The sequence below is a fragment of the Manis pentadactyla genome, chromosome 2 (assembly GCF_030020395.1).
Source record: "Manis pentadactyla isolate mManPen7 chromosome 2, mManPen7.hap1, whole genome shotgun sequence".
Taxonomy (NCBI): domain Eukaryota; kingdom Metazoa; phylum Chordata; class Mammalia; order Pholidota; family Manidae; genus Manis; species Manis pentadactyla.
In genome coordinates this window covers 22,200,367-22,224,893 of record NC_080020.1, presented here as the reverse complement: position 1 = coordinate 22,224,893, position 24,527 = coordinate 22,200,367, and the positions used below count along the sequence as shown (strand labels likewise).

The 24,527-nt window shown below is 47.9% G+C and overlaps 1 protein-coding gene across 1 annotated transcript in view; it reads right to left on the bottom strand.

Moving 5' to 3' along the window:
- Window positions 1-24,133, bottom strand: part of CCDC69 (coiled-coil domain containing 69) — a 31,498-nt gene extending 7,365 nt beyond the window's left edge. The window contains exons 1-4 of the mRNA XM_036879099.2: window positions 23,757-24,133; window positions 5,049-5,118; window positions 2,683-2,789; window positions 2,158-2,239 (exon numbers count right to left, since the gene is read on the bottom strand). Coding sequence (XP_036734994.1) covers window positions 2,158-2,239; window positions 2,683-2,789; window positions 5,049-5,118; window positions 23,757-23,804 — 307 coding nt within the window. The 5' untranslated portion in view covers window positions 23,805-24,133. The remainder of the gene's footprint in view (window positions 1-2,157; window positions 2,240-2,682; window positions 2,790-5,048; window positions 5,119-23,756) is intronic.
- Between the last annotated feature and the right edge of the window lie 394 nt (window positions 24,134-24,527).

The window sequence follows — 24,527 nt, the reverse complement described above, 5'->3', positions numbered from 1 at the left end:
AAGGGATCGGCTTTTTGCAGACTCTGCAAAATGAATGGTAGCAGGTGGGGTGGGTGAGGAAACCAGAATTCCAAGTACCACTGAGGCAATAGATTAAACAAGACACCGACTCTCATGTATTCAGATATTCAAAGTGTCTAGGATACAATACGAAATTGCTCATCATATGAATCCATAATGGCTGAGCATAGAAAGAAGCAGAAATATCTTAACTTTCTTAGAAAAGACATTCAACAGATGCCAACACTGAGTTGCTACAGATACTGGCATTATTAACAGAGGCTTTAAGGCAGCTATTGTAAAAATACTTCATGAAGTAAGGGTGAATACTCTAGAAAATAATGGAAAAAATAGATAGTCCTAGCAAATGCATAGAAACTATTAAAAAGAACCAAAAGGAAATTTTAGAACTAAAAGATATAATGAATGAAATTTAAAAACTCACTGGGTGGGTTCAACAGAAGAATAGAGATGACATAGGAAAGAGCTAGTGAACTTAAATATAGATCAACAGAAATAACCAAAATCTCAGCAATAGGGAGAGAAGGTGTTAGAAAAAACATGAGCAGAGACTCAGGGACTTGTAAGACAACCCCCAAATACCTAACATTTCTGTCCTCAGAGTCTCAGAAAGAGAAAAGAGAGTGCAGTGCATAAAAGCTATTTGAAGAAAGAATGGTTGAATGTTTCTCAAATAAGGCAAAACTTAAGCTTACAAATTAAAGGCACCCACTGAGCCCCAGACAAAGTAAACCCAAAGAGATCCATACACCAGGCACACAATTTTTGAAAACTAATGATGAAGAAAACAATCTGGAATGGAACCAGAGAAAAATGGTGCATTACTTAACGGAAACAACAGTCTGAAGGACTGTAGACTTCTCATTAGGAATCTTAGAGACTAGAAGGAATAAGGACATTAGAAAACTGCTGAAATAAAAACTATAAATGTGTGTGGGGGCACGGGGAGGGCTGTGCAACACAGAGAAGACAAGTAGTGATTCTACAGCATCTTACTGTGCTCATGGACAGTGACTGTAATGGGGTATGTTGGGGGGACATGGTGACAGGGGGAGTTTAGTAACTATAATGTTGCTCATGTAATTGTAGATTAATGATACCAAAATAAAAACAACAACAAAAAAAACTGAAGGAACAAAACAGCAGCAGACTCACAGAACCCAAGAATGGACTAACAGTTACCAAAGGGAAAGGGACTGGGGAGGGTGGGTGGGAAGGGAGGGAAAAGGGGAATAAGGGGCATTACAATTAGCAGACATAATTCAGCGGTGGGACACAGGGAAGTCAGGATAGCACAGAGAAGACAAGTAGTGACTCTATAGCATCTTACTACGTTGATGGACAGTGACTGTAATGGGGTATGTGGGGGGGACTTGATAATGGGGGGAATCTAGTAACCACAGTGTTGCTCATGTGATTGTATATCAATGATACCTTAATAAAAAAAGATAATGGACCTAACCATAAATTGTAAGGTGTCATCATTGGTGGGTAAGGAACATGGATATTTTAAAATTCTCCTTTTTGTCTAGGTTTTCCAAATTTCCTTTAAGGAACATGACATACTTTTATTATTTATTTATTTGTTTGTTTGTTTGTTTATTTACTTATTCATTTATCATTAATCTACAATTACATGAGTAACATTATGTTTACTAGACTCTCCCCATCACCAAGATCCCCCCAGATACCCCATTGCAGTCACTGTCCATCAGTGTAGCAAGATGCCACAGAGTCCCTACTTGTCTTCTCTGTGTTGCACTGCCTTCCCCATGACCCCCCCGACACCATGATACCCCTCCATCCTCTTCTCCCTCCCTCCCCACCTGCCCTCCCCCACCGCTCCCCCTTGGTAACAGCTAGTTCCTTCTAGTCTGAGTCTGCTGCTATTTAGAACATGACGTACTTTTAAAATGGAAGGAAAAGACCATCCTGACTGAGGTGAAGTGAAGCACGGTGTCAGTCATGACCTGGTGGACAAGCCCAAGGAGCCTGCAGACCCCGGCCCAAAATGGCCAGTTTCTGGTGGACCAGAGGCAGAAAGGAGGGGCCAGGGACATTCCCCCTATGAACTGGACAGGTGGGGACGGACAGACCCTTACACCCCCACCCCCAGGGGAGCGTCCCTGTCCTTACCTTGCAGGGTCTCCTCATGCTCTCTGTGCAGGACTCTTTGCTGCTCATCCAGTTTCTGAAGCTCTAGCTCCCTCTCCTCCACCTGGAGGAGCAGAATGAGACTGAGTAGGTTCAATGCAGCCTCTCTTGTCCACTCACTGACCCCTGGGGCTTTATGGAGGTTGATGATTAGAATCCCCGCCCTTCATCTGAGTGATGGCAGTACATGTGCTCAGAGAAGACACGAGTTCTTAAAGACGCAGCAAGTGGCTGACTTTGCCTTCTTTAGGGCTTAAAAGGGGCTCCCAGAGAATTATCTAGGTGGAAAGGGAAGTGGGAGCCTTCTAGCACTATGCCCACTCGAGGCAGGAAGCCCCTCTATGGTGCTAGTGTTTCCCTACCTTTCATTGCACGGAATGAATACAAAGGATTACATGCAAACAGGATCACGTATTTGCTCAACAGATAAAGGCCTCCCTTCTAGGCGAAAGGAGTAAGAGATACTTACCACAATAGAAAAGAGAGGGGTGGGTCACTTGGATTTACCTGTTGTACCCATTTCTTCCTGTCTTCTTCGTGTTGCTGGAGAATTCTGGTTATCTCCTTCTGATGCTGCTCAGCCTCTTCAGATGCACAGAGCTGAACAGTTGTGGCTATCAGTAGGGAAGCAGAAAAAAAAAAAAAAATCACACAGAGCAGAGGCGAGGTCAGGGCCCAGCAGAAACAGTGCGGGAGGCTGGGGCTAAAGCATGAGAACCCTGGTCTCCACCTCAAGAATGGTTCAGGTGGGGATCAGGTGGGGGTCACCTTCAGAGGTGGCCCACCCCATCTCTCTGGCTTTGGAGATCCTCCGTCAGCATAGAAGCCAGTGGCATAGGACAGATTCAGCTCATAAAGGTGCTATTTGCTCTACCCAATATCTAAATTAGAAAAACATCAGTTGTTGATATTTAAGAATGGGTGGCTTTTACTCTTTTACTTATTAACACAGATCTCCAACTTTCCCTGATGAAGCAAAGAACTGGCAGTGTGTGCCTTCATGTCAACCAGGGGCTGACACTGAGGGACCTCCCCTCTGTCCAGGACATGGCCCTGCTGTTTGCCGCAGCCCTCACCTCTCCCTACTGAGGGTGCACACGAGGGGCCCTTCATTATGTACGTGACCTGCTGAGGCCTGCAAGTGTCTGAGTGTGGGACCCTTTACCTTTGGCATCCCCCCAGTTGGAGACAGATGGGCTGCTGCAAACGTAGAGGAGACACAAACAGCAAGTGCAGCCCTTGCTCAGGGAAGCTCCAAAACAGGCCCGCCAGTACCACTGAGTCTGACAGGTTTTGGGTCCCACCTAAGGCAGTGACCCATCCTCTCCCTGCTTCAGTTACCCAACCCACGAAGCCAGATATTAGTAATACCTGCCTCACCGGGCTGATTAGACCAGAAAACAATGGCAATAAAAATCACAGCCAGTAAGGAGTATGGAGCGCTCCCTGTGCTCGGGCACGTGCCTGGCCTGGTCCCAAGGCCTCACAGGGGTTACTCACTTAATCCTCACAACAACCAGTTTGGGCACTGCGATCATCCCCATTTCACAGGGGAGGAAACAGATGAGAAGTTACGCAAGTTGCCCAAGGCCACCCAGTTCATGAGAGGGGCAAAGGGCTGTGCGCCTGCATGGGAATCTGTGTCCCTGGCAAACACTCCTAACTACCCCCTTATTCTGCCTGCTAGCCCACAGAGAGCAGGAAGTGTGGTGCCAGGCATTTGGGCGTACCCAATAAATGGTCCTTATTCTTGAAATGCTCATCAGTGCTCCTGACCAGCACTGGAGGCTAATACTAGTGTTGCTAGCATCATTATTAATGTTAGTGTTACTATTACAGAATTCCATAGGTAGGGTCTGCCAAAGGGTATGGTGAGAAATGTGAGGAAAAGGAAATGGAGAAGCCAAAACTGGTTATTCCATCAGGATAGGAGGAGTGAGCCAGGGCCTGGGACCTGGGGGATGGCAGCGGTCAAGACCAGAGAGTCCGGGACTCTCACTAATCATTTGGCTCTGGTTCCTAAACAATGGTCTGCAAGACAAGTACCAGACTGCCCTGGCTGCCGAGAAGCTGATTAGATTAAAAGGCGTATCATCACTAACAATGCAATTCTTCAGCTCCACTCCCAGACATTCTTATTTAGTTGGTCTGTCATGGTGTCCAGAATCTGTACCTTTGAAGTATGCTCAGGTAACTCTTACATACAGCCAGATTGCAGAACCTCTGAATTCGGATCCAATTGCTTATCTGGTACCTCAACTTCATCTACAATATCCCTGACAGCCTCCAGGTTGTAATTCATCATTTTTAGAGATGGAAAGCCCATTCTATTACTAGGCAGCTCTGATGATTAAATAAAAAACCACACAAACATTCTTTCAGATTGAACTGAATTCTGCCTGCCCAATCCTGCTACCTTGAGGCCCTAGTACTGACCTCTAGGTCACACTGAACAAGGCTCATCTTTATTCTCCACGAGGGCACTTCAGACATTTGGAGAGAATTGTGTTTCATTGCAACATCTTTCCAGGTAAAGAATATCCTCTGTTCCTTTAGCGGCTCCTCACAGGACATGGTTTCCAGATTCCTCACCAGCCTGATCTATCTCCACCATACTACTTCCAATTTTTCTGGATTCCTTTGAAAATTAACTTTCCAGAAATAAATTTAGCACTCCAGTTGTAGTATCAGTAGCCAGGAATATGGAAGTACAGGACAGGACTATCACCTCCCTGATTTTAGATGCAATACTCATTAATAAAACCTATCTAAGAGCTCATGAGCTATTTGAATAGCTATAAGCACCTTTGTTGATTACAAAGTAGGAAACCTCATGGATGTTGGGGAGGGCATTTATAGGGCTGGCTACTCACCCGTGTCCCCGTTGAGGGGACATAGTTCCTGCAGCTCTGGTCTGGGTGGCTGATCCGGTTCTTGGTGCCTCTGGAAGAAATGAGACAACAATGAGGTAAAGGCAGAGGGTAAAGGTCAATGTGAAGATGGATGCTGTTGCAGGATTCTTCCAAATGCAAGACAGGACTTCAGCTATGCCCAACCCTGCCCCATGCCCAGGCTACTGGGGCTGTTTCCCTCACTGTCCCAAGGTGACACTCCCTCTGCGGGCAGCGGTTCCCAGAGCAGGATTTCCTGCTATTGCCAGGGAAACCCTCAGCAGGGAGGGAAAAGGGGAATAAGGGGTATTATGATTAGGACACATAATGTAGGGGGACACGGGGAAGACAGTATAGCACAGAGAAAACAAGTAGTGACTCTATAGCATCTTACTATGGTGATGGACAGTGACTGTAATGGGGTATGTGGGGGGGACTTGATAATGGGGGGAATCTAGTAACCACAATGTTGCTCATGTAATTGTAGATTAATGATACTAAAATAAAAAAAAAAAGGAAGTTCAAGCCACAATTTTACTATGCTCATTCTCTGTTAGAAGGGACTGTGTCCCCAACTAGAAGAAGGCAGCAGTACCTCTCTTGAGAGATTGGGGTGAGACGCTGTAAGCAGTGTGTATGTGGTACTGCGCTGTCTCATCTATACTATCTTAGCTAATCTTCAGAATGATCTTGCGAAGTGTGAATATCCCCGATTTAAAGATGAGGAGACTGAGGCTGAGTGAGGTTAGGACTTGATCAAGGTAGATTAGTGGATAATTGCCAGTCAAGTATTTAGGTCACCTACTGGGTGCTTTAACCAACCTTGGGCAGTGTTGGCTGAATCTGACCAGAGGGGAAAACCAGCGCCAAAGGGCCCCTATGTCACAAGGGTGTGCCCGTGGCTTCTAGATTTCAGTTTTCATAAATGACCATTTTTCCTAGGAGACTTGATATGAGTTGACAAGCAAGGACTCTGGAAAAAATTACTTGCATACTCTCCCTGTCACTTCATAAAATAGAAGACATCTAACCTCCCAAAATACATTAAGGAAAGCTCAAGGCAGTTCTTCCAGGAAAGGGGAATTGACATCCTTATTCAATGTTACACACACACTCTCACCTTTAATTTTCTTATTTTACCCCAGATGGGTGAAAAGTTGGTCAGGGTCTGGCACTGGCCATCGGACCGGGATCTGGTGTAGAAAAACACTTATGGCCTTTTGTATATTTCTCAAGCTGCTCTCAGATGTTAACTAAACTTACTATGGTGATCATTTCACAATTCATAGAAACATTGAATTATTATGTTGTTCACCTGAAACGAATATAATGTTATATGCATTTATACCCCAAAAAAAAGTTCTAGAGAAAAAAATTCTACACCATATTTTAAGAAATACTTAAAAAAATAAGTCAGCCTATTAAAAGACTATGAAAAAAATGTTCAATTGTGAATTATCATCATGAAAGAAAAACTCTTTTTCCTATGGTAACAGATTTTTAAAAGTAATTATCAGAATAAAAACCACCAATTTCCTAAACTGAAGAGTGATGGAAATGCTGCTAAAAAGCACAGTTCTGGTTGGGGAGGGAAGGTAAGTCAAGGGCAGTAGAACATTCTGTCCCTACCCCACAGTGCCCGTCACCGAGTCTGGTGCAGTGTGAGCCGGTGAACTGAGCAAGACATGGCGCCTCCTCCAGGCCCGGCACCCCAGATCTGCTCAGGGGCCGGGCACGCCTGACAACTGAGGTCTCCAAGCTCCCTGTGAAGAGTCAGCGCTCCCTTCCAGGGCAGAGGGGACACCGGGCCCAGCACAAGCCGGGGAAGCTGTCAAAGCCAGAATCTGGGAGAGTGACAGGAGCCAGCCTCTCCACCCTGGGCTGGAGGATGGAGGGAGATAAAAGCAAACAGGAGATAAAGGTGAAAGTCCCTGTTGCCACCACTGGTTACACTAATCGGGGCAATGTTTTCATGGGACCGAGAACTCCTGAATTCCAGTCGGGGCTTTTCCACTGACTTGGACAAATGTCCTCCCTCCTCCGGGCTCTTGCTTCCTCCTTGGCCGAGTGGAGGTGAGGAGCTCTTAGTTTAACTCAATGACCCCCATGGTGTTCAGACTCTGAGTGTATGATCCCAGCTCCTGCCAACAGCACTGAGAGGCCAGGGCGATGACAGGCAGGAGACGGAAGCTCGGGGAGGAAGGACACTGTCCCAGGGTGCCGTGCCGTCCAATGCGGCATCAGAACCAGTCTCGGCACATTAGAGGCTGGAGCAGCATGGTCAAAGAACTCGGAGCTTCTACGATCCCCCAGGTCTGAATTCGAATTCTGACTCCGACACTGTGTGACCATATGGCTTTCCCAAGCCTTGGTTTCCTCATGAGGCTATTTTAAGGATTAGATGAGATGATGCACCTGTAATGCCTGACATGTCCTAAGAGCACAGCCACTGCCTAGGTCTTATTACTTTATGTCTGAGAAGCACAGCAAGAACGAAGACCCCACAGGGCTCTGGCAGGTCTCTTTGGCTGCCATGGGCCTTCAGTTGCCTGAAATAAGATCATAAAGCACATGAAAAACTGTCTTCTCCCAAATAATAACCATAGAAAGGTGAAAAACTCTTCTCTACTGACAGCTTCCAGACCTCAGGCAGCATGTGGCCATGTACCGGGCCACCAGATGCTGACCGAGCCACCCCCAGGTTAGCTCCTTTAGAATCAAGGCGCCTCACAGTCCCTGCTCAGTCACCGGCCTCATCCTCCTCCTTCTCCTCATCTTAATATTTAAATATTTGTAAGCATCTTGTCCAATTAAAGTATAAGTGGAATATATATGTATTCATTATTGGAATATGACATATACCTCTGTATATCTTAGTCTTTCAATATATTATAAACGTTTACTATATAGCATTAAATATTCTATAAATATACTAATTTTAATGACTTGAGTATTACATATTTATGGATGAATTTAATCATTTAATCAATAATCTACTGTTGAGTGGATTATTTCCACATTTTTTTTATTAAGGTATCATTGATACACAATCTTATGAAGGTTTCACATGAGCAGCATGGTGGTTACTACATTCACCCATATAATCAAGTCCCCTCCCCACACCACACTGCAGTCACTGCCTATCAGCGTAGTAAGATGCTGTAGAGTCACCACCTGTCTTCTCTGGGCCGTACTGCCTCCCCCATGACCCCCCTACATTATGTGTGCTGATTGTAATGCCCCTTAATCCCCTTCTCCCTCCCTTCCCACCCACCCTTCCCAGCCCTTCCCTTTGGTAACTGCTAGTCCCTTCTTGGAGTCTGTGATTATTTCCACTTTTAAATTTCCAAATTATGCTTTAGAGAACATACTGACTTATGAGGGTTTTCACACATCTAACATCACTGGCTCTATCCTCCAGGAAGGTTTTAGTTGGCTCACCTGCTAATGTAGCTCACAAGAAGGCCAGTTTCACTTTAACCTTGTCAGCATGGAATAGTATCACTTGTTAAAAAATGTTGGCAAATTTGCTAGGCCAAAACCAAACCAAAACAACCTCCTATATTCCTGGCCCCAACATGTGCATCCATGTGTTCAAAACCATCATAACATGACATACAGGCCACAGTTTCCCAGGCTTCCAGACCCAGCTCACATACCGTGTCTCCTCAGTCTCTCCCTAGGGCTGAGTTAGTTCTGTCAGCTCCACGCTCAAGGGCCTGTTCAGACACCCATGTGAATACCTACTGGTTACCTGTGTTTCTCTTGCTAGTCCAAGGGGCCCTTTGAGGGCAGGGACATTTTGAATTTGCCCCAGTACCTGTTATGAAGCCCAGAACAGCATTTCTAGGAATGTGGTCTACAGGCCTCCCGCATTAGAACCACCTGGACTGCTTGCAAACACAGCTCCCAGGCCCATCCTAGACCTATGGAATCCAAACGCAGCGTGGGTGCCGGAAGCTCCGACCTACCTATCTGCAGGTGATACCAATGCTCACAGAAGCCAGAGGACACACAGCCTGAAGCTGAGTAGGAATGATAAGCAATACTCCGGGGAAAAGCACCAGACTGGGGCCCTGGCCGCTTCTCAGAGGTCACGGAGCACAGTGCCCCCTGCAGTGGGAGAGGTCAGGGGCTGGGAAGGGGACACAAGAATTCCCCCTTCCAAACGCAGGCAGTGGGGGCCTAGACCTGGGGCAGTGCTTCCGGGATGTGGTCTGGAAGAGAGATGGCAGCTTCCTGAGTCAAAGGAAACTTGGGAGAAGAAAACTACAGAGATTGGCAGCACTGGATGGAGGGAGATCCCAGGACTCAGGGAGAGGCCAGGAGACCTGGGTCCCAGCAGTGCTGTGTGACTTTAGGGAAGTCCCTTCCCCTCTCTGGACCTCAGTTTCTCTGTCTGGATGGGGCAGGGTTGGCACAGATGTTCTCCTCAGTCCTCTGAACTCCAGGGCAGCCCCTCAACTAAGAAGGCTGGAAACAGGGTCCCTATACCTTGGAAACACGCACCGTTCTGGGGCCTAGCTCCGTGTTGTCGAGCAGACCAGAACCCTGTGTTGGGTGCAGCCTGAAGCAAGCCTGGTCCGCAGTAGGTCATGGCTGCCAAACGCAGACACAGAGTCAGGGCAGAGTAGGGGCACACGGTCTAGAGTTGTGGGGAAGCCAGACAAACTCAGACTAGGAGCTGAGACTACACTCTCCCACTTCAGAGGGTGAACTGACAGAGTGGAGCGTCCAAAGGAGCTGACAGGATGTGAAAGGAGACTCAAAACCGAATTATAGGCAGGACTGTTCACAGATCAACACAGTTGACCAGCCTCAAGGCAGGCAGGAAAATCAGGCCCTGTCTTCAAGTCTCTGCAGGGCTGCCATGAGATGTTAGTATGTAGCCCAGTCTTGTAGGGCAGGATTGTGGCCAAGGGCTAGAAGTTTCAAGGAGGAGTTTCAGTTCAACATGAAGAATTTTAAAACTGCCTTTTTGGAGGGTGTGGTGGTGGTAATGAGTTCTCCATCACTGGCAGTATGCAAGAAGAGGCAAACTTAATTTTGCAGGTTGAACTGAATGACCTCAGAGGACCTTCAAGGCCAAGAGTCAACAATTCTACAAAGTGTCTTTGATGCTCAGCAAGTAAAGCTCTCTGGTAAGTATGAAGTGTTTAGCTAGCACACGTGGCATGGAAAACCCACCAGCATTACCTGAGTGTCGGAGGGCTCTGTTGAGTATTATTCAGGTTGTAGTACTTTGGGGTGAATTTCCAGAGTCCCGTACTAAAGCTTTTGGGAAGACTCCTCAACTTCCCTTAAATTCTGGGCCCCACCAAGCAAGAGCAGGAAAGGCAGAAGCACCTTGGAGGGAGCTGCCAGCTACTGCTGACGCTGGAATCCCAGCGTAGCCCTGGGGGTGGCTCAGCCCTTCCGGAAGTCTCTTGGTCTAACCTCGCTTCAGGGGCCATCCCTCCATCCTTTGCATGGGCCTTTGGGCTTTATGCATTTCTCACCGAGTGGTATGATAATGGCACTAATTCTTGCTTAGCTTGGAGGATTTAGTAACCAAAGGCCCCTCACCTAGCTTCTGCCCTGCCCCCATAAAGCTGGCTTCCCTGGCCACAGAGGTCTACCACACCCATCTTGGCTGAGAAAGGCTTCCTGCCCAGAATAGGGTTGGAAAGGTCCCAGGAGGCAGTTTGTTTCAATCCCCTCCTCCTATTTCCAGCTGGAAAAGCTGAGGCCCAGAGGTGGGCTGGACAGTACTTGTCAGAGGCCACAAAGGAGGCAAGCTGAGCCCCAGTGAGAATCCAGATTCAAGGTGGAGCCTGGGGTCACTTCCATTTCTTGCATGCATATACGAGATTCAGCCACATAGCTGAACATTTAGGGGACGGTGATTCTGAGCCCCAAGGGACTCGGGTCACACCCCTCTGCGGGTTTCCGGTGTCTGCACTCAGCGTGGGTGGGGGCCCAGCACCACTAGTGTCAGGTTCTGAACAACCATAGGCAGAGCCCATTGGCTGGGGGAGAGGCAGGAAGGAGGTGGGGGAGGAGGCCCAAGGGGCCCCGCTCCAGGGATCTGGGGGGAGGAAAGGCAGGGCCTAAATGTCCACGGCTGTTGAGAAATGTTAGCATTGCACCCAAATTAAACAGAGGCTCAGATGGAAGAACACCATCAGCACAGACCTCAGCTTCTCCATCTCTAAGATGGGCAGAGATATTTTGCCAAAGTAATGCCTGAATTTGATTTTATTTTCACACTGTCAGGGATGCTAAAGATTTAATCTTCTTCATTTGTATTACACCATATGGTGTCAACCCTACCCACTGCCTGCCCAGGGGAGAGACCAGTATAACCAGCTTAAAGGCAGAGCACCAGCCTGCACCACCCAGTTGTGCCTGGGTGCCACCTACTCTCTGAACATCTGCAATGTCCCCAGAGCCCCCATGTCAGGGGTGATGTGGTCCCCATGCTCCTATCTGACCGACTGATGAACAAATTCTCAGGAGGACAGAACCACTTCTGTCTTTAGCACCTGCTGAGCCAGACCACAGCCATCAGGAAGGCCTCGAGTAAGGCCCAACTCCTTGTTCGTACACGGGGAGCTGAGGCCTAGAGAAAAGCTTTGCAGTACACCCTGTTCCTTTTCATCCTCCCTAGAGCCCACCTTTCCCTGTGGCCAGTCAGTTCCCCAGGGTGTCTGCCCGTGTTGATCACCCCAGAGGGCCTGCAGCTGGCAGAAACACTTGGCACTATTTCTGGCATTGGGTCAGCTTGTCAGGCAGAAGGACCCTGAAGGTTCGTGACAGAAAATGTTGTTAGTGGCCATGGTGGGGAAGAGGCAGGCTGAGGCACAAATACACTGCCAGATATCCCTCTTTCTCCCCAGCACAATGGCAAACTCCCCAGTGGGAGTCCTGAGTCAAGGCCCTGGTATGCCCCTTGCCTGCTGTGTGACCTGGAAGAGCACCCTCCCTTCTCTGGGCTTCTGCCTCCTCCTCTCTAAGGCATGGAGTTGGGCGATGGGATGCATGGGAGTACTTCCGGTCTTGTTGCTGTGGATGGGAGAGGGGCAGAGTGAGGCCATCCGGACACCTCATCCTCTGTCGACCCAGCTGTGCTCCTTGGCTCCAGGCCGTGCAGGGCGGATGGTCTGCCAGCTCAGCTGTCAGCCCTGCATGAGGAGGGCTTCTCTGGCAGCCAAGAAGGGAGGGGCCCTTGCCCAGGAGGACCTGGTGCGTCAGAGCCCTTCACACTACCCTCCACTCTTGAGCCCCTGTGGCAAGGCCGTTAAGGGGAGGGTGTGACAAAACTCAGCAGCCCCCTCCCGAGTTCCCAGCAGCAGGCTCCACCAGCCAGCAACAGCACGCGACCACAGGGCGCTCAGGACAGGGCCCCGGAACAGGGAAGCACTGGGAACTCGGCTCGTGTCCACAGCGGAGCAGTGGCTCAGTTCCCTAAGGTATATAATACTTGGTGATGTCTCTCATGTGTTTGAAATACGAAGTGGGTCTTCACGGACAAAGAAGGAAAGCCATTTGGCAGAATATCAGTATGTAAAATCAATTATTTCTATTGGCATATAAATGCATATAAGTGCAGAGGAAAAAGTCCCTAGAAAAGCACAAACTGATGGCAGTTGTGTCCCTAGAAAGGACCAACGTCGTTGCGGCCAAGGAGGGGGAGTTTTGACTTTACCTGACTTCTCAGAATTGTTTAAACAATAATGTATTCCAGTTTTACTTGTATATAAAGAAATTAACAACAAGAATACCTCTCTAGGAATCTAAAAAGCAGCCAAGACAGTCATCTCTACAGAAGGAAAAATCAAGGCTCCAGAAGAGAATCACCTTTTGAGATCACACAGCAAGCTAGCGCAACAGGCAGGAGCAGGCCCCCCTCGTGGCTCCCAGTCCAGTGCTCCTTCTTTGGCAGATGCTCCAGCTGGTGTCCGAAAGCATCCGGGCCTTGTCCCAGCACCTCCCTGTTCGCAGCATCCCCTACCCTTTGGGCAGGCCGTGGGGCTGATGGGAAGGCACTGGTTCCTGCTGCTTATTTTGCCTGGTGGCAAAGCCGGGTGGAGGGTGAGAGGGTGGGCGGGGAATAATTAACCTTAAGATACACATTTCTCAGGGCTGCTGTAACAAATTATCACAAAGCTGGAGACTTAAGCCAACAGCAGTTTATTCTTTCAAAGTCTGGAGGCTAGAAGCCCCAAATCAAGGTGTTAGGAGGGCTGGTTCCTTCTGGGAGATGTGAGGGACAGCATGTTGCTTCCCTTTCTCCCAGCTTCTGGTGGTTTCTACGGTCTCTGGTGCTCTCTGGCTTGTAGATGCGTCACTCCAGCCTCTGCCTCTGTCACTGCACGGCCTTCTCCCTCTGTATCTGTGTCCAAATTACCCTCTTCTCATAAGGGACACCATTATGAATTAGGGCACATCCTCCCCCATTATGACCTCATCTTAACTGGGTTACATCTGCAAAGACCCTATTTCAAATAAGGTCCCACTCATAGGTTCTGGGGCACATGAGTTTGGTCAGACACTACTCAACCCAGTACAGATAACTTTTCTGATGTCAGGACGATTTCCTTAAGGAGAGGGCAGGGGTAGTGTTGCATGAGGCCGTGGAGAAATGGCAGGGGGCCTACAAGTTCCTCGTATACTCAGTGAATAAAGCATTCCACCACTGGCGAAGGAAACTGGAAGTAGGTCAGTTTGTACATTACTTGTCGGTGGGGAAGTATGGATGTGGGATGGGTGTTGTGTGTATTCTATGGTGTTTGGCCTAGATGTTCTGGAAGATTCACATTTGAAAATAAAGTGACATGGGATAAATGATTTTTAGGATTAAAATTCACCTGGCGGGAGAAGCAGCATGGCTTGTCTTCAGGCAGTGGACAGACAGATCTGTCTGTGCTGAAGGCAGATGGGTTTCCTCTCAGGCCTTCTCTGACCCCAGGGTGGGGCCACAGGCACTCCCCACCCCCGCCTGCTGGTCCTGCTCCCCGTCTGGCCATTTGAGGGTGGCGGGCACCCAGGGGACAGAGAGCAGGCCTTGAGGGTGGGAGCCCAGTGAGCCCTGAGATGCCGGAGCCTGAGTTCAGACTGACCATCAGACTCTTCCTTTTATGGGTGGAGGGGGCGGAGTGGGTCCTCTATTTTTTCCAAGTTTATTTTTTGAACACAAATGTTGCTGAATGTTATACTGAGACTCTTTAGTGATCCTTCTGCAGGCAGACCTCAGACTTCTGTTTACTAGATGACCTCCTATCAGGGGCGTCACCATCGTGACTTATACAGCAGCCTGCTCTGGACAACCAAGTTGATGTTTTATCTTTCTTCCCCTCTTTGCAACAACAGAAAACCCAAGGGCTGACATGAAGCACGAGCCCCAGACTTAACACACAACTGAGGTGAAGAGGAAAGTCCTTAGGTTGCTGAGGGCACATCAGGCTCTCGGGGGACCTAGGCTAGCTCCCTGGGAGTCCAACTACACAGGAAAAGAACAGAATAAGAATACGTACATGTGCAGAAAATGTGTTACCAAAAGTTGTGTCTCAAAGGAAAGGATTACTAGGAAATTTTTCTAGTGGGTTTTAGGTCACAGGGCACAGGTGTCCCTTTATAACATAGAAATGTGGCATTCGATCTCATGAAGTTTTCACAGTGCATAGGGTACGGGATCCTGTGTTGGTTAGCTGGGACACTTTCTGGGGAATATCATTTTCTGGGTTGGGTAGCATCCATTGGCTCAGAGGCTGCATACATGCCAGGGTCCCCACGATGCCTGGGGCAGAGGGCTCCATGCCTGGGAACGGCAGCTTCCCTTAACACTCCCTGACTGCCCTGTCCACGGCAAAGTGGCAAACCGAGCTAAAAGGAAAGTTTTGCTCTGATCCTGCTAAGCAAGTATCAGGGACCCTGAATCTCATATATGCCTTTCATCCCAACACAATCGTCTAGCTCCCACCCACCTTCAAAACCCGGCCCAGAGGGTGTCTCTCCCAGGATCCCTCTGCTCATCCCCTCCACTCCCATCTGAGCTCAAAGCCATACTCTCCCTGGGTTAGGATGAAAACACTAGGATGCTCACGAATAATGAGGGTAGGAGTGGGGTATGTATCAACCAAGTGCCCAAACTGGCTAATTAAGCCCCAGAACAGCCACAGAATATTCATGGCCATTAAAAATCATATTTCCATGAACTATTTGATATGGGAGAATGCCCCCAGAAAAATATTAAGTAACTACTATAAAACCATTTAAAACACATTACTGATTGTATACAAATAGTCACACTCATGTATATTAAGTATATAGGAAAAATAAAAGGAATGACACTGATGTATACACAGAGGCTCTCTCTCAATGGTGCGATTAAAGGCAACTTTAAAATTTCTTTATACTTCTCCACATTTTGAAATTCTGCCTCAAACACTGTAATACTCAGAATAAATTCAAGTGGAATCCTAAATATTTGCTAATCCTAGACTTGCATCCCCTCTTCTTTTTTTTTTAATTTTTATTAATGTATTATTGATACATACTCTTATGAAGGTCTCACATGAAAAACAATGTGGTTACTGCAGTTACCCATATTATCAAGTCCCCACCCATACTCCAATGCAGTCACTGTCCATCAGTGCAGCAAGGTGTCACAGATCACTATTTACCTTCTCTATGCTACAGTGTTTTCCCCATGGTCCCCACCACATGTATACTAAGCATAATACCCCTCCATCCCCTTCTCCCTCCCTGCCTCCCCACCAGCTCACCCACACCACTCTCCTCTGGTAACCACTAGTGGCTTTTCGGAGTCTCTGAGTCTGCTGCTATTTTGTTCCTTCAGTTTTGCTTCGTTCTTATACTCCACAAATGAGGGAAATCATTTGGCACTTGTCTTTCTCCGCCTGGCTTATTTCACTGAGCATAATACCCTCTAGCTCCATCCATGCTGTTGTAAATGGTAGGATTTGTTTATTTCTTATGGCTGAATAGTATTTCACTGTGTATATGTACCATTCGTCTTTATCCATTCATTTACTGATGGACACTTAGGTTGCCTCCATATTTTGGCTATTATAAAAAGTGCTGTGATAAACATAGGGGTGCATATGTCTTTTTGAATCTGAGAAGTTGCATTCTTTGGGTAAATTCCAAGGAGTGGGATTCCCAAGTCAAATGGTATTTCTATTTTTAGTTTTTTGAGGAACCTCAAAAACAAAGGTAAAAATGAACACATGGAACATCAAACTAAAAAGTTTCTGTACAGCAAAGGACACCATCAACAGAACTTTCTACATATTGCTTTCTACAATGGTTGAACTAATTTACATTCCCATCAGCAGTGTAGGAGGGTTCCCCTTTCTCCACATCCTCACCCGCATTTGTTGTTCTTAGTCTTTTTGATGCTAGCCATCCTAACTGGTGTGAGGTGATATCTCTTAGTGGTTTTGATTTGCATTTCCATGATTATTAGTGATGTGGAACATCTTTTCATGTGTCTGTTGGCCATTTGAATTTCTTCTTTGGAGAACTGTCTCTTCATATCCTCTGCCCATTTTTTAATCAGGTTATTTGCTTTTTGGGTGTTGAGTCATGTGAGTTCTTTATATACTTTGGATGTTAACCCCTTGTGGGATATGTCATTTACAAATATATTCTCCCATACTGTAGGATGCCTTTTTGTTCTGTTGATGGTGCCCTTTGCTGTACAGAAACTTTTTAGCATGATGTAGTCCCATGTGTTCATTTTTGCCTTTGTTTCCCTTGGTCGAGGAGATGCATTTTGGTCGAGGAGATGCATTCAGGAAGAAGTTGCTCATGCTTATATTCAAGAGATTTTTGCCTATGTTGTCTTCTAAGAGTTCTATGGTTTCATGACTTACATTTAGGTGTTTGATCCATTTCGAGTTTACTTTTGTATATGGGGTTAAACAATAATCCAGCTTCATTCTCTTACATGTAGCTGTCCAGTTTTGCCAACACCAGCTGTTGAAGAGGCTGTCATTTCCCCATTGTATGTCCATAGCTCCTTTATCATATATTAATTGAACATATATGGTTGGGTTTATATCAGGGCTCTCTAGTCTGTTCCATTGGTTTATGGGTTCTGTTCTTGTGCCAGTATTAAATTGTCTTGATTACTGTGGCTTTGTAGTAGAGCTTGAAGTTGGGGAGCATAATCCTCCCAGCTTTATTCTACCTTCTCAGGCCTGCTTTGGCTATTTGGGATCTTTTGTGGTTCCATATGAATTTTAGAATGATTTTCTCTAGTTCATTGAAAAATGCTATTGATATTCTGATAGAAATTGCATTGAATCTGTAGATTGCTTTAGGCAGGATGGCCATTTTGACAATATTAATTCTTCCTATCCATGAGCACGGGATGTGTTTCCATTTATTGGTATCTTCTATAATTTCTCTCATGAGTGTCTTGTAGTTTTCAGAGTATAGGTCTTTCACTTCCTTGGTTAGGTTTATTCCTAGGTATTTGATTCTTTTTGATGCAACTGTGAATGGAATTGTTTTCCCGATTTCTCACTCTGTTAGTTCATTGTTAGTGTATAGGAATGTCACTGATTTCTGTGTATTAATTTTGTATCCTGCAACTTTGCTGAATTAAGTAGTTTTGGAGTAGATTCTTTAGGATTTTTTATGTACAATATCATGTCAACTGCAAACAGAGACAGTTTAACTTCTTCCTTGCCAATCTGGATGCCTTTTCTTTCTTTATGTTGCCTGATTGCCGTGGCTAGGACCTCCAGTACTATGTTGAATAGAAGTGGGGAGAGTGGGCATCCTTGTCTTGTTCCCAATTGTAAAGGAAAAGCTTTCAGCTTCTCACTGGTAAGTATAATGTTGGCTGTGGGTTTGTCATATATGACCTTTATTATGTTGAGGTACTTGCCCTCTATACCCATTTTGTTGAGAGTTTTTATCATGAATGGGTGTTAAATTTTGTTGAATGCTTTTGCAGCATCTATGGAGATGATTGTGTGGTTTTTGTCCTTGTTTTTGTTGATGTGGTGGATGATGTCGATGGATTTTCAAATGTTGTACCATCCTTGCATCCCTGGGATGAATCCCACTGGATTGTGATGGATGATCTTTTTGATATATTTTTGAATTTGGTTTGCTAATATTTTGTTGAATATTTTTGCATCTATGTTCATCAAGGATATTGGTCTGTAATTTTCTTTTTTTGTGGTGTCTTTGCCTGGTTTTGGTATTAGAGTGATGTTGGCCTCATAGAATGAGTTTGGAAGTATTCCCTCTTCTACTCTTTGGAAAACATTAAGGAGGATGAGTATTAGGTCTTCACTAAATGTTTGATAAAATTCAGCAGTGAAGCCATCTGGTCCAGGAATTTTATCCTTAGGTAGGTCTTTGATTACCAGTTCAATTTCATTGCTGGTAATTGGTCTGTTCAGATTTTCTGTTTCTTTCTGAGTCAGCCTTGGAAGATTGTATTTTTCTAGAAACTTGTCCATTTCTTCTAGGTTATCCAGTTTGTTAGCATATAATTTTTTCATATTATTCTCTAATAATTCTATGTATTTCTGTGGTGTCCGTAGTGATTTTTCCTTTCTCATTTCTGATTCTGTTTATGTGTGTAGACTCTTGTTTTCTTCATAAGTCTGGCTAGGGGTTTATCTATTTTGTTTATTTTCTTGAAGAACCAGCTCTTGCTTTCATTGATTCTTTCTATTGTTTTATTCTTCTTGGTTTTATTTACTTATGCTCTAATTTTTATTATGTCTCTCCTTCTACTGACTTTGGGCCTCTTTTGTTCTTCTTTTTCTAGTTTCATTAATTGTGAGTTTAGAGTGTTCATATGGGGTTGTTCTTCTTTCCTGAGCTAGGCCTGTATTGCAATATATTTTCCTCTTAGCACAGCCTTTGCTGCATCCCACAGATTTTGCGGTGTTGAATTACTGTTGTCATTTGTCTCCATATATTGCTTGATCTCTGTTTTTATTTGGTCATTGATCCATTGGTTATTTAGGAGCATGTTGTGAAGGCTCCATGTGTTTGTGGGATTTTTCATTTGCTTTTCATAATTTATTTCTAGTTTCATACTTTTGTGGTCTGAGAAACTGGTTGGTACAAGTTCAGTCTTTTTGAATTTACTGAGGCTCTTTTTGTGGCCTAATATATGATCTATTCTTGAAAATGTTCCATGTGCACTTGAGAAGAATGTGTATTCCGCTGCTTTTGGGTGTAGAGTTCTGTAGATGTGTGTTAGGTCCATCTGTTCTAATGTGTTGTTCAGTGCCTCTGTGCTCTTACTTTTTTTCTGTCTGGTTGATCTGTCTTTCAGAGTGAGTGGAATGTTGAAGTCTCCTAGCATGAATGCATTGCATTCTATTTCCCCTTTTAATTCAGTTAGTATTTGTTTCATATATGTAGGTGCTCCTGTGTTGGCATCCCATCTTCTCTTGCTGAAGTATTACCTGAACTCTTCTTGGATTTCCGCAGAGATGGGGAGCTCACTATTCTTCCTCCTGGGAAGTAGAATATGGCTCCCTTTAGCTTCCCCTCACTGCCTCACTGGGCACAATGCTGCCTTCTGCAACATCAGAGAACAAAGCTACTCCCATGGCCCTTGATGGCACTTCAGAGGTTTGAGGGCAGTGGCCAGGCTCCAGGCTACATGGCCCCAACCCCAACAACATTCCAAGGACATTACAGTCCCTGTGTCACGTATCCTTGTTTGCTTTCCTTGGGTATGATCCAGGCAGTGATGTCCTTAAAGTATAACTCTGTCTCCCTTATGACATCACCTCCTCAAGGACATACCACTTGCCAGTGTATCAGGGGCTCTATACCTGCATTCTTTCTCTGACCTTTAGAACAACCCCTATGATCCAGGAGCTAACATCATATCTGTCTTACAGATGAGGAAACTGAGGCCCAGAGAGTCCATGTCCCTACCATGTCACTTACTGGATCCACACCAGAGCCAGGATTGAAGAAGCACCCAGGCAACAGCCTTGTATGCCAAGTTAATAAATGACTTGTGAACCCAGTTCTTAAGCCCATGCCCTTGGTGTCTATGGTTTTGTTTCAGAATTACTTATGCTCATGTCAGGCTGTTTCACATCATTCACCTCTGCATCTCTCCCGCTCCTTCACCTGGCCTGCCACCTTGAAGAGCTCACAAAGGGCTTCTGAAGGACTGACCACTGAGAACCTGTTGCCCGAGGCCCAGCTTTGGAAGCAGTGCTGAGCCAGACTCTCTGACGCCCTGTTCAGGGCTGTGCTCAGATCCAAAGTCCTGGGGACTGGGGACTCCAGACGTCATACCGGGAGCATCCCCAGGTGGTTGACCAGGCACGAAGTGGCCTTCTCATCATGCTCAGAGAGGCCTGGTGACCTGCTGGGGATGGGCGGCCCCTCTGGACTCCCATGTTACTCCTACAGGCAAGTCCCTGGAAGGTTGCCTACCTTGGTCCTTACCCTTTCTATCTGGCCTCCCTGCAAGACCTCTTGGGGGATGTGGCCACATCAGCCAAGACAGGTTTAGGAAGGAGCATACAATGCAGATGGTTACTGAGTACCCACCCCCAGCCTGCCAGGAATCCCCACTCACTCATTCGCCAGGATTTCAATTTGTGCTGATAACTTAGCCCCAGGCTGGGCCTCTAGTGGGATCTAGAGCAACTTGTCGCTAAGGCCACCAGGCACTGTAGACTACAGAACTCAGCAAACCCACTGATCCTTGAACCTGGAGGGATTTTGAGAGGTTCTTGTGGTCAAGCCCCTGTCCCTAGCCAGGGCAGTGTCCCCTAGAAGCTCATTCTTCAGTCTTTGTTGCCTGCCACCTCCACTCTCCACATTGAGCCCATGATACTGAGTTTTCTCTGGCTCAGCCTCTGCTCAGTCTGTTCTCCTTGACTGGGTGACTCCTGCCAAACCTTCAACACCCAGTGAAGGCATGTGTCCCCTGCCCCAACCCGAGAAGCCTTCCTGTATCTCTCAAGGCTGGGTGAGATACTCCCTGGGCTAGCCCCTAGCCTGGCTCTTATTTGGCCCTCATTCATTCACTCATAAATATGTAAGTATTTATGTAGCATCTGCTGTGTACGAGGAAACCAGGCCTGGGTGCACAGCTTTGCCACCAAGTGGCTCTGTGGCTCTGGAGCCCTCACACCTGCCTGAGCCTCACACTCCTCACCTGCAGAGGTGGAAAGAGTCTGCAGCTCAGCCTGGCTTCCAGGGCTTTTGTGGGGAGGCCAGATGTGAAAGCATTCTGTAGACTGCCACTCAGGGCGAGTCAGCGTGGTCGTGACCTGACCCTTCTGTACTCTGAGCCCCCTGTTGTCCAGCTCACCCTTAGAGCTCCCTCTCCCCAGGGGACCGGTAGCCTGGTGGGGATGGGCTTGGGGGCTCAGGGCCTTCCCAGGTTGGCACCTGGATGAGAAACAGGGCAGGAGCACAGCCTGGAGGCATGAAAACGGGCATGAACTTTAAACAGAACCAGCATATAAATCCTGCTGCACAGGGGCAGGGGTGTGGCATTGCTGGGGCAGGGGAGATATGCCAGGCTGCTCTGAGGCAACAGGGTGAAGGCTTTAATGCCAGAGGGCTTGGGAACCAGCAAGAAGCCACTGGAAGCACAGGGTAGGGGGGGCAGACATCTTACACTGGACTATACGACTGGCTACCTGGGTTCTGCTCTAAGTTGCTCTGTGACCTCAGTCAAGACCCTTTCCTCTTTCAGGCCTTAAACTCCCATCTGTATGTTAGGAGCATCAGCTGCAGGGGTACCCAAGGCCCCTTCCCACTTGGATAGTCTATGCCAATTTTACGTGCCCTTCACAGCTTGGGATGGGGGGCCAGTTCAAGCTGAGCCAGAGACAGACAGGAACAGCTGGTGAGGCTCTCCGGAGGGCCAGGGGGCAAGGGAACCCATGCTCACTGTGGTCTCCTCCAGCCTGCAGAAGGGCCAGGCCCGGAACAGGACTCCGCCTGCCACAGCATAGATGGAATTCACCCTTGGCCCACTTTGCAGACTAAGAGATAGACACGGGTGCAGAGAACACAGACTCTCAGACCCTTAGAAATCATCCTGCCCACCCCACCCCCTCCCCATACAGAGGGAGAAACTGAGTCCCAGATAGCCATAAGGGCTTGCTTGGGCTTATGCAGCATGTCTATGGCAGAGCCAGGACTGGTGTCCACCTATCACCAGCTCCATTGCAAGTCTCAAGTCAGGTTCAGGTTATTCTGCCCATCATCCCTGTCAGCCAGCCCTCTGCTTCCAGGGATGCAGGCAAGCCTCAGTCTCCCTATGGAGCCAGGGAAGACATAAGGGTTTTTGGGTCAGAGCTTGGTGAGGTGTTTTGAACTGGGAAGAAAGGAGAAGCAAGGAATGTGGAAGGGTTAATGTACTTAGGACCAAAACTCATCTCCCTGGATGAGGCACGTGGTAGGGAGTAGAATTATCCAGGTTGGGGACAGGACTGAAGCCCAGGCACTAGCAAAGCAGGAGGAGGGGGAGTTGGGGGGGGTGGGAGAGAGAGAAGGAGCGGGAGAGGGAGAGGGGGGGAGAGAGAGAGAGAGAGAGAGAGAGAGAGAGAGAGAGAGAGAGAGAGAGAGAGGAGAGAGAGAGAGAGAGAGAGAGAGAGAGAGAGAGAGAGAGAGAGAGAGAGGGAGAGAGAGAGAGAGAGAGAGAGAGAGAGAGAGAGAGAGAGAGAGAGAGAGAGAGACTCAAGTTCAGTGGAAAACGACTAAGTATTGTCACAGTCTGGGGCCTCTCAGGTCTCCAGGGGACTGATCACCACGGTATGGGACCACCTACTCCCACCTGTCTGAAGGACAGGTAGTAGGAAGGAAGAAGGCTCAGGACTTGAGGGCCCTCTCCTCCCCTTCTGCCCCTCAGGCTGTTCCCTGCGGAGGCTGCCCTCTGGCTTCAGGCTCTGACCTGGGCTTGTCAGACCCCAGGGGGCAGCTGGTCCCACTGCAGGAAACCCGAGTAGAGTCTCCTGGGCCCTAACCCAGCTCTGAGGGCCCTTGGGGGAGGGACGGGAAGGAAAGGAAGGGCAGCAGGAGGCGGCAGATCTCCTCCTTCTTTGGCCCCTCCCAGCTACCCCCGGGACAGCCCGCAGGCACCGGCTCCGGGGCCTGGAGACGCTCTTTAAACTTTAAAGCGTATTGTAGCCACCTGGGCATCTAGTTAAAAGGCAGGTTCTATTTTAGCAGATCTGGGCATGGCCCGAGAGTCTCCATTTTTAACAGGTCCTGGGTGATGCCGATGCCGTCAATCTGTGGACTACCCTGCAAGTGGCTGCCCTATAGAGATCATCTGCCTCTGAACGGTGGGAAAGCCGAAGGCCCAGAGAGGTCAAGTAATTATCCATGGCCACACAGCGAGTAGCCCCCGATCGAAGGAGAAGGGCACCTGCCATAGGCACCAGACATTTCCTCACCCTGGCAGCTGAAATGAGCTGCGCTCCCGGGCCCGGCGGCCGTGTTTGTAAACTCGCTGCCCCGCGCGGCTCAGCCCCTGGGCCGGGGAAAGAGCACCGCCGGCAGAGCTTCCCCGGCCTCCCTCCGTGCCGGCCCCCCGCGGTTCTCCGCGCTGCACCCCGGGCCGCGAGCAGGGAGCCCAGGGCGCCAGGAGCCGCTGCGGCGGAGCGGTTCCGCACTCCCCCTCCGCCCCGAAAGGCAAACTTCTCCGCCGGCGCCCTTTACCTTTTTGGGGGGTTTGCAGCAGCTCAGCCTGCTGTGTCCGCAGCCCATCCTCCTCCGGGGGCTCCCGGACGCCGCCTCCCAACTCCGGGGCCCCCAGAGGCCCCCTGCCGTCCGGGCCCAGCTGCCCGCTCCGTGCCCGCCGGCCGGGGCTGCCGGCGAGACCCTGAAACTGAACCTGGAAGCGCAGACTTGAGCCGCAGCTGGGGCGGCCGCGCGCCGTATATACCCGAAGAGCAGGGTCTCGAGAAACCTGCGGGGTTCGCGGCCCCGCTGCGGAGGTGACCAGAGTCTTTGTAAATGAATGGAATCTCGGACCAGGGCAGGGAAGATCTCTATGAACAATGGATACTTTTTCGGGCCCTCAGCCGAGAAAAGGACGGGAGAAAAAAAACCCCAAAAACAATTATTTTAATAATTAAAAAAATTATTAAATACAACAGCTACCATTTATTTGAGAGCTGTTTCTGTCCATACTTGCACATATTATTGCTATTTCTTGCCATCTTCTTGCAACAAAGGTATTATTTCCTTCATTCTATAGGTGAGGAAAATGAGGCCCAAGATGTGAAGTGATTCGCTTAAGCGAGTGAGCACCTGAGCCCAGGTAAAATCCAGCTCGAATTCCAGAACGAAGCTCCGAACCGCTTCCCTGCAAATACAAGATAATACTGAGTCTGACTGTAATGCCTGCTCACTTCTGGGTCGACAGCTCCTTGCTGTTCACAAGCTTTGGTAATACTCTCCGCCATCCATCCCGGACAGATGTTACCC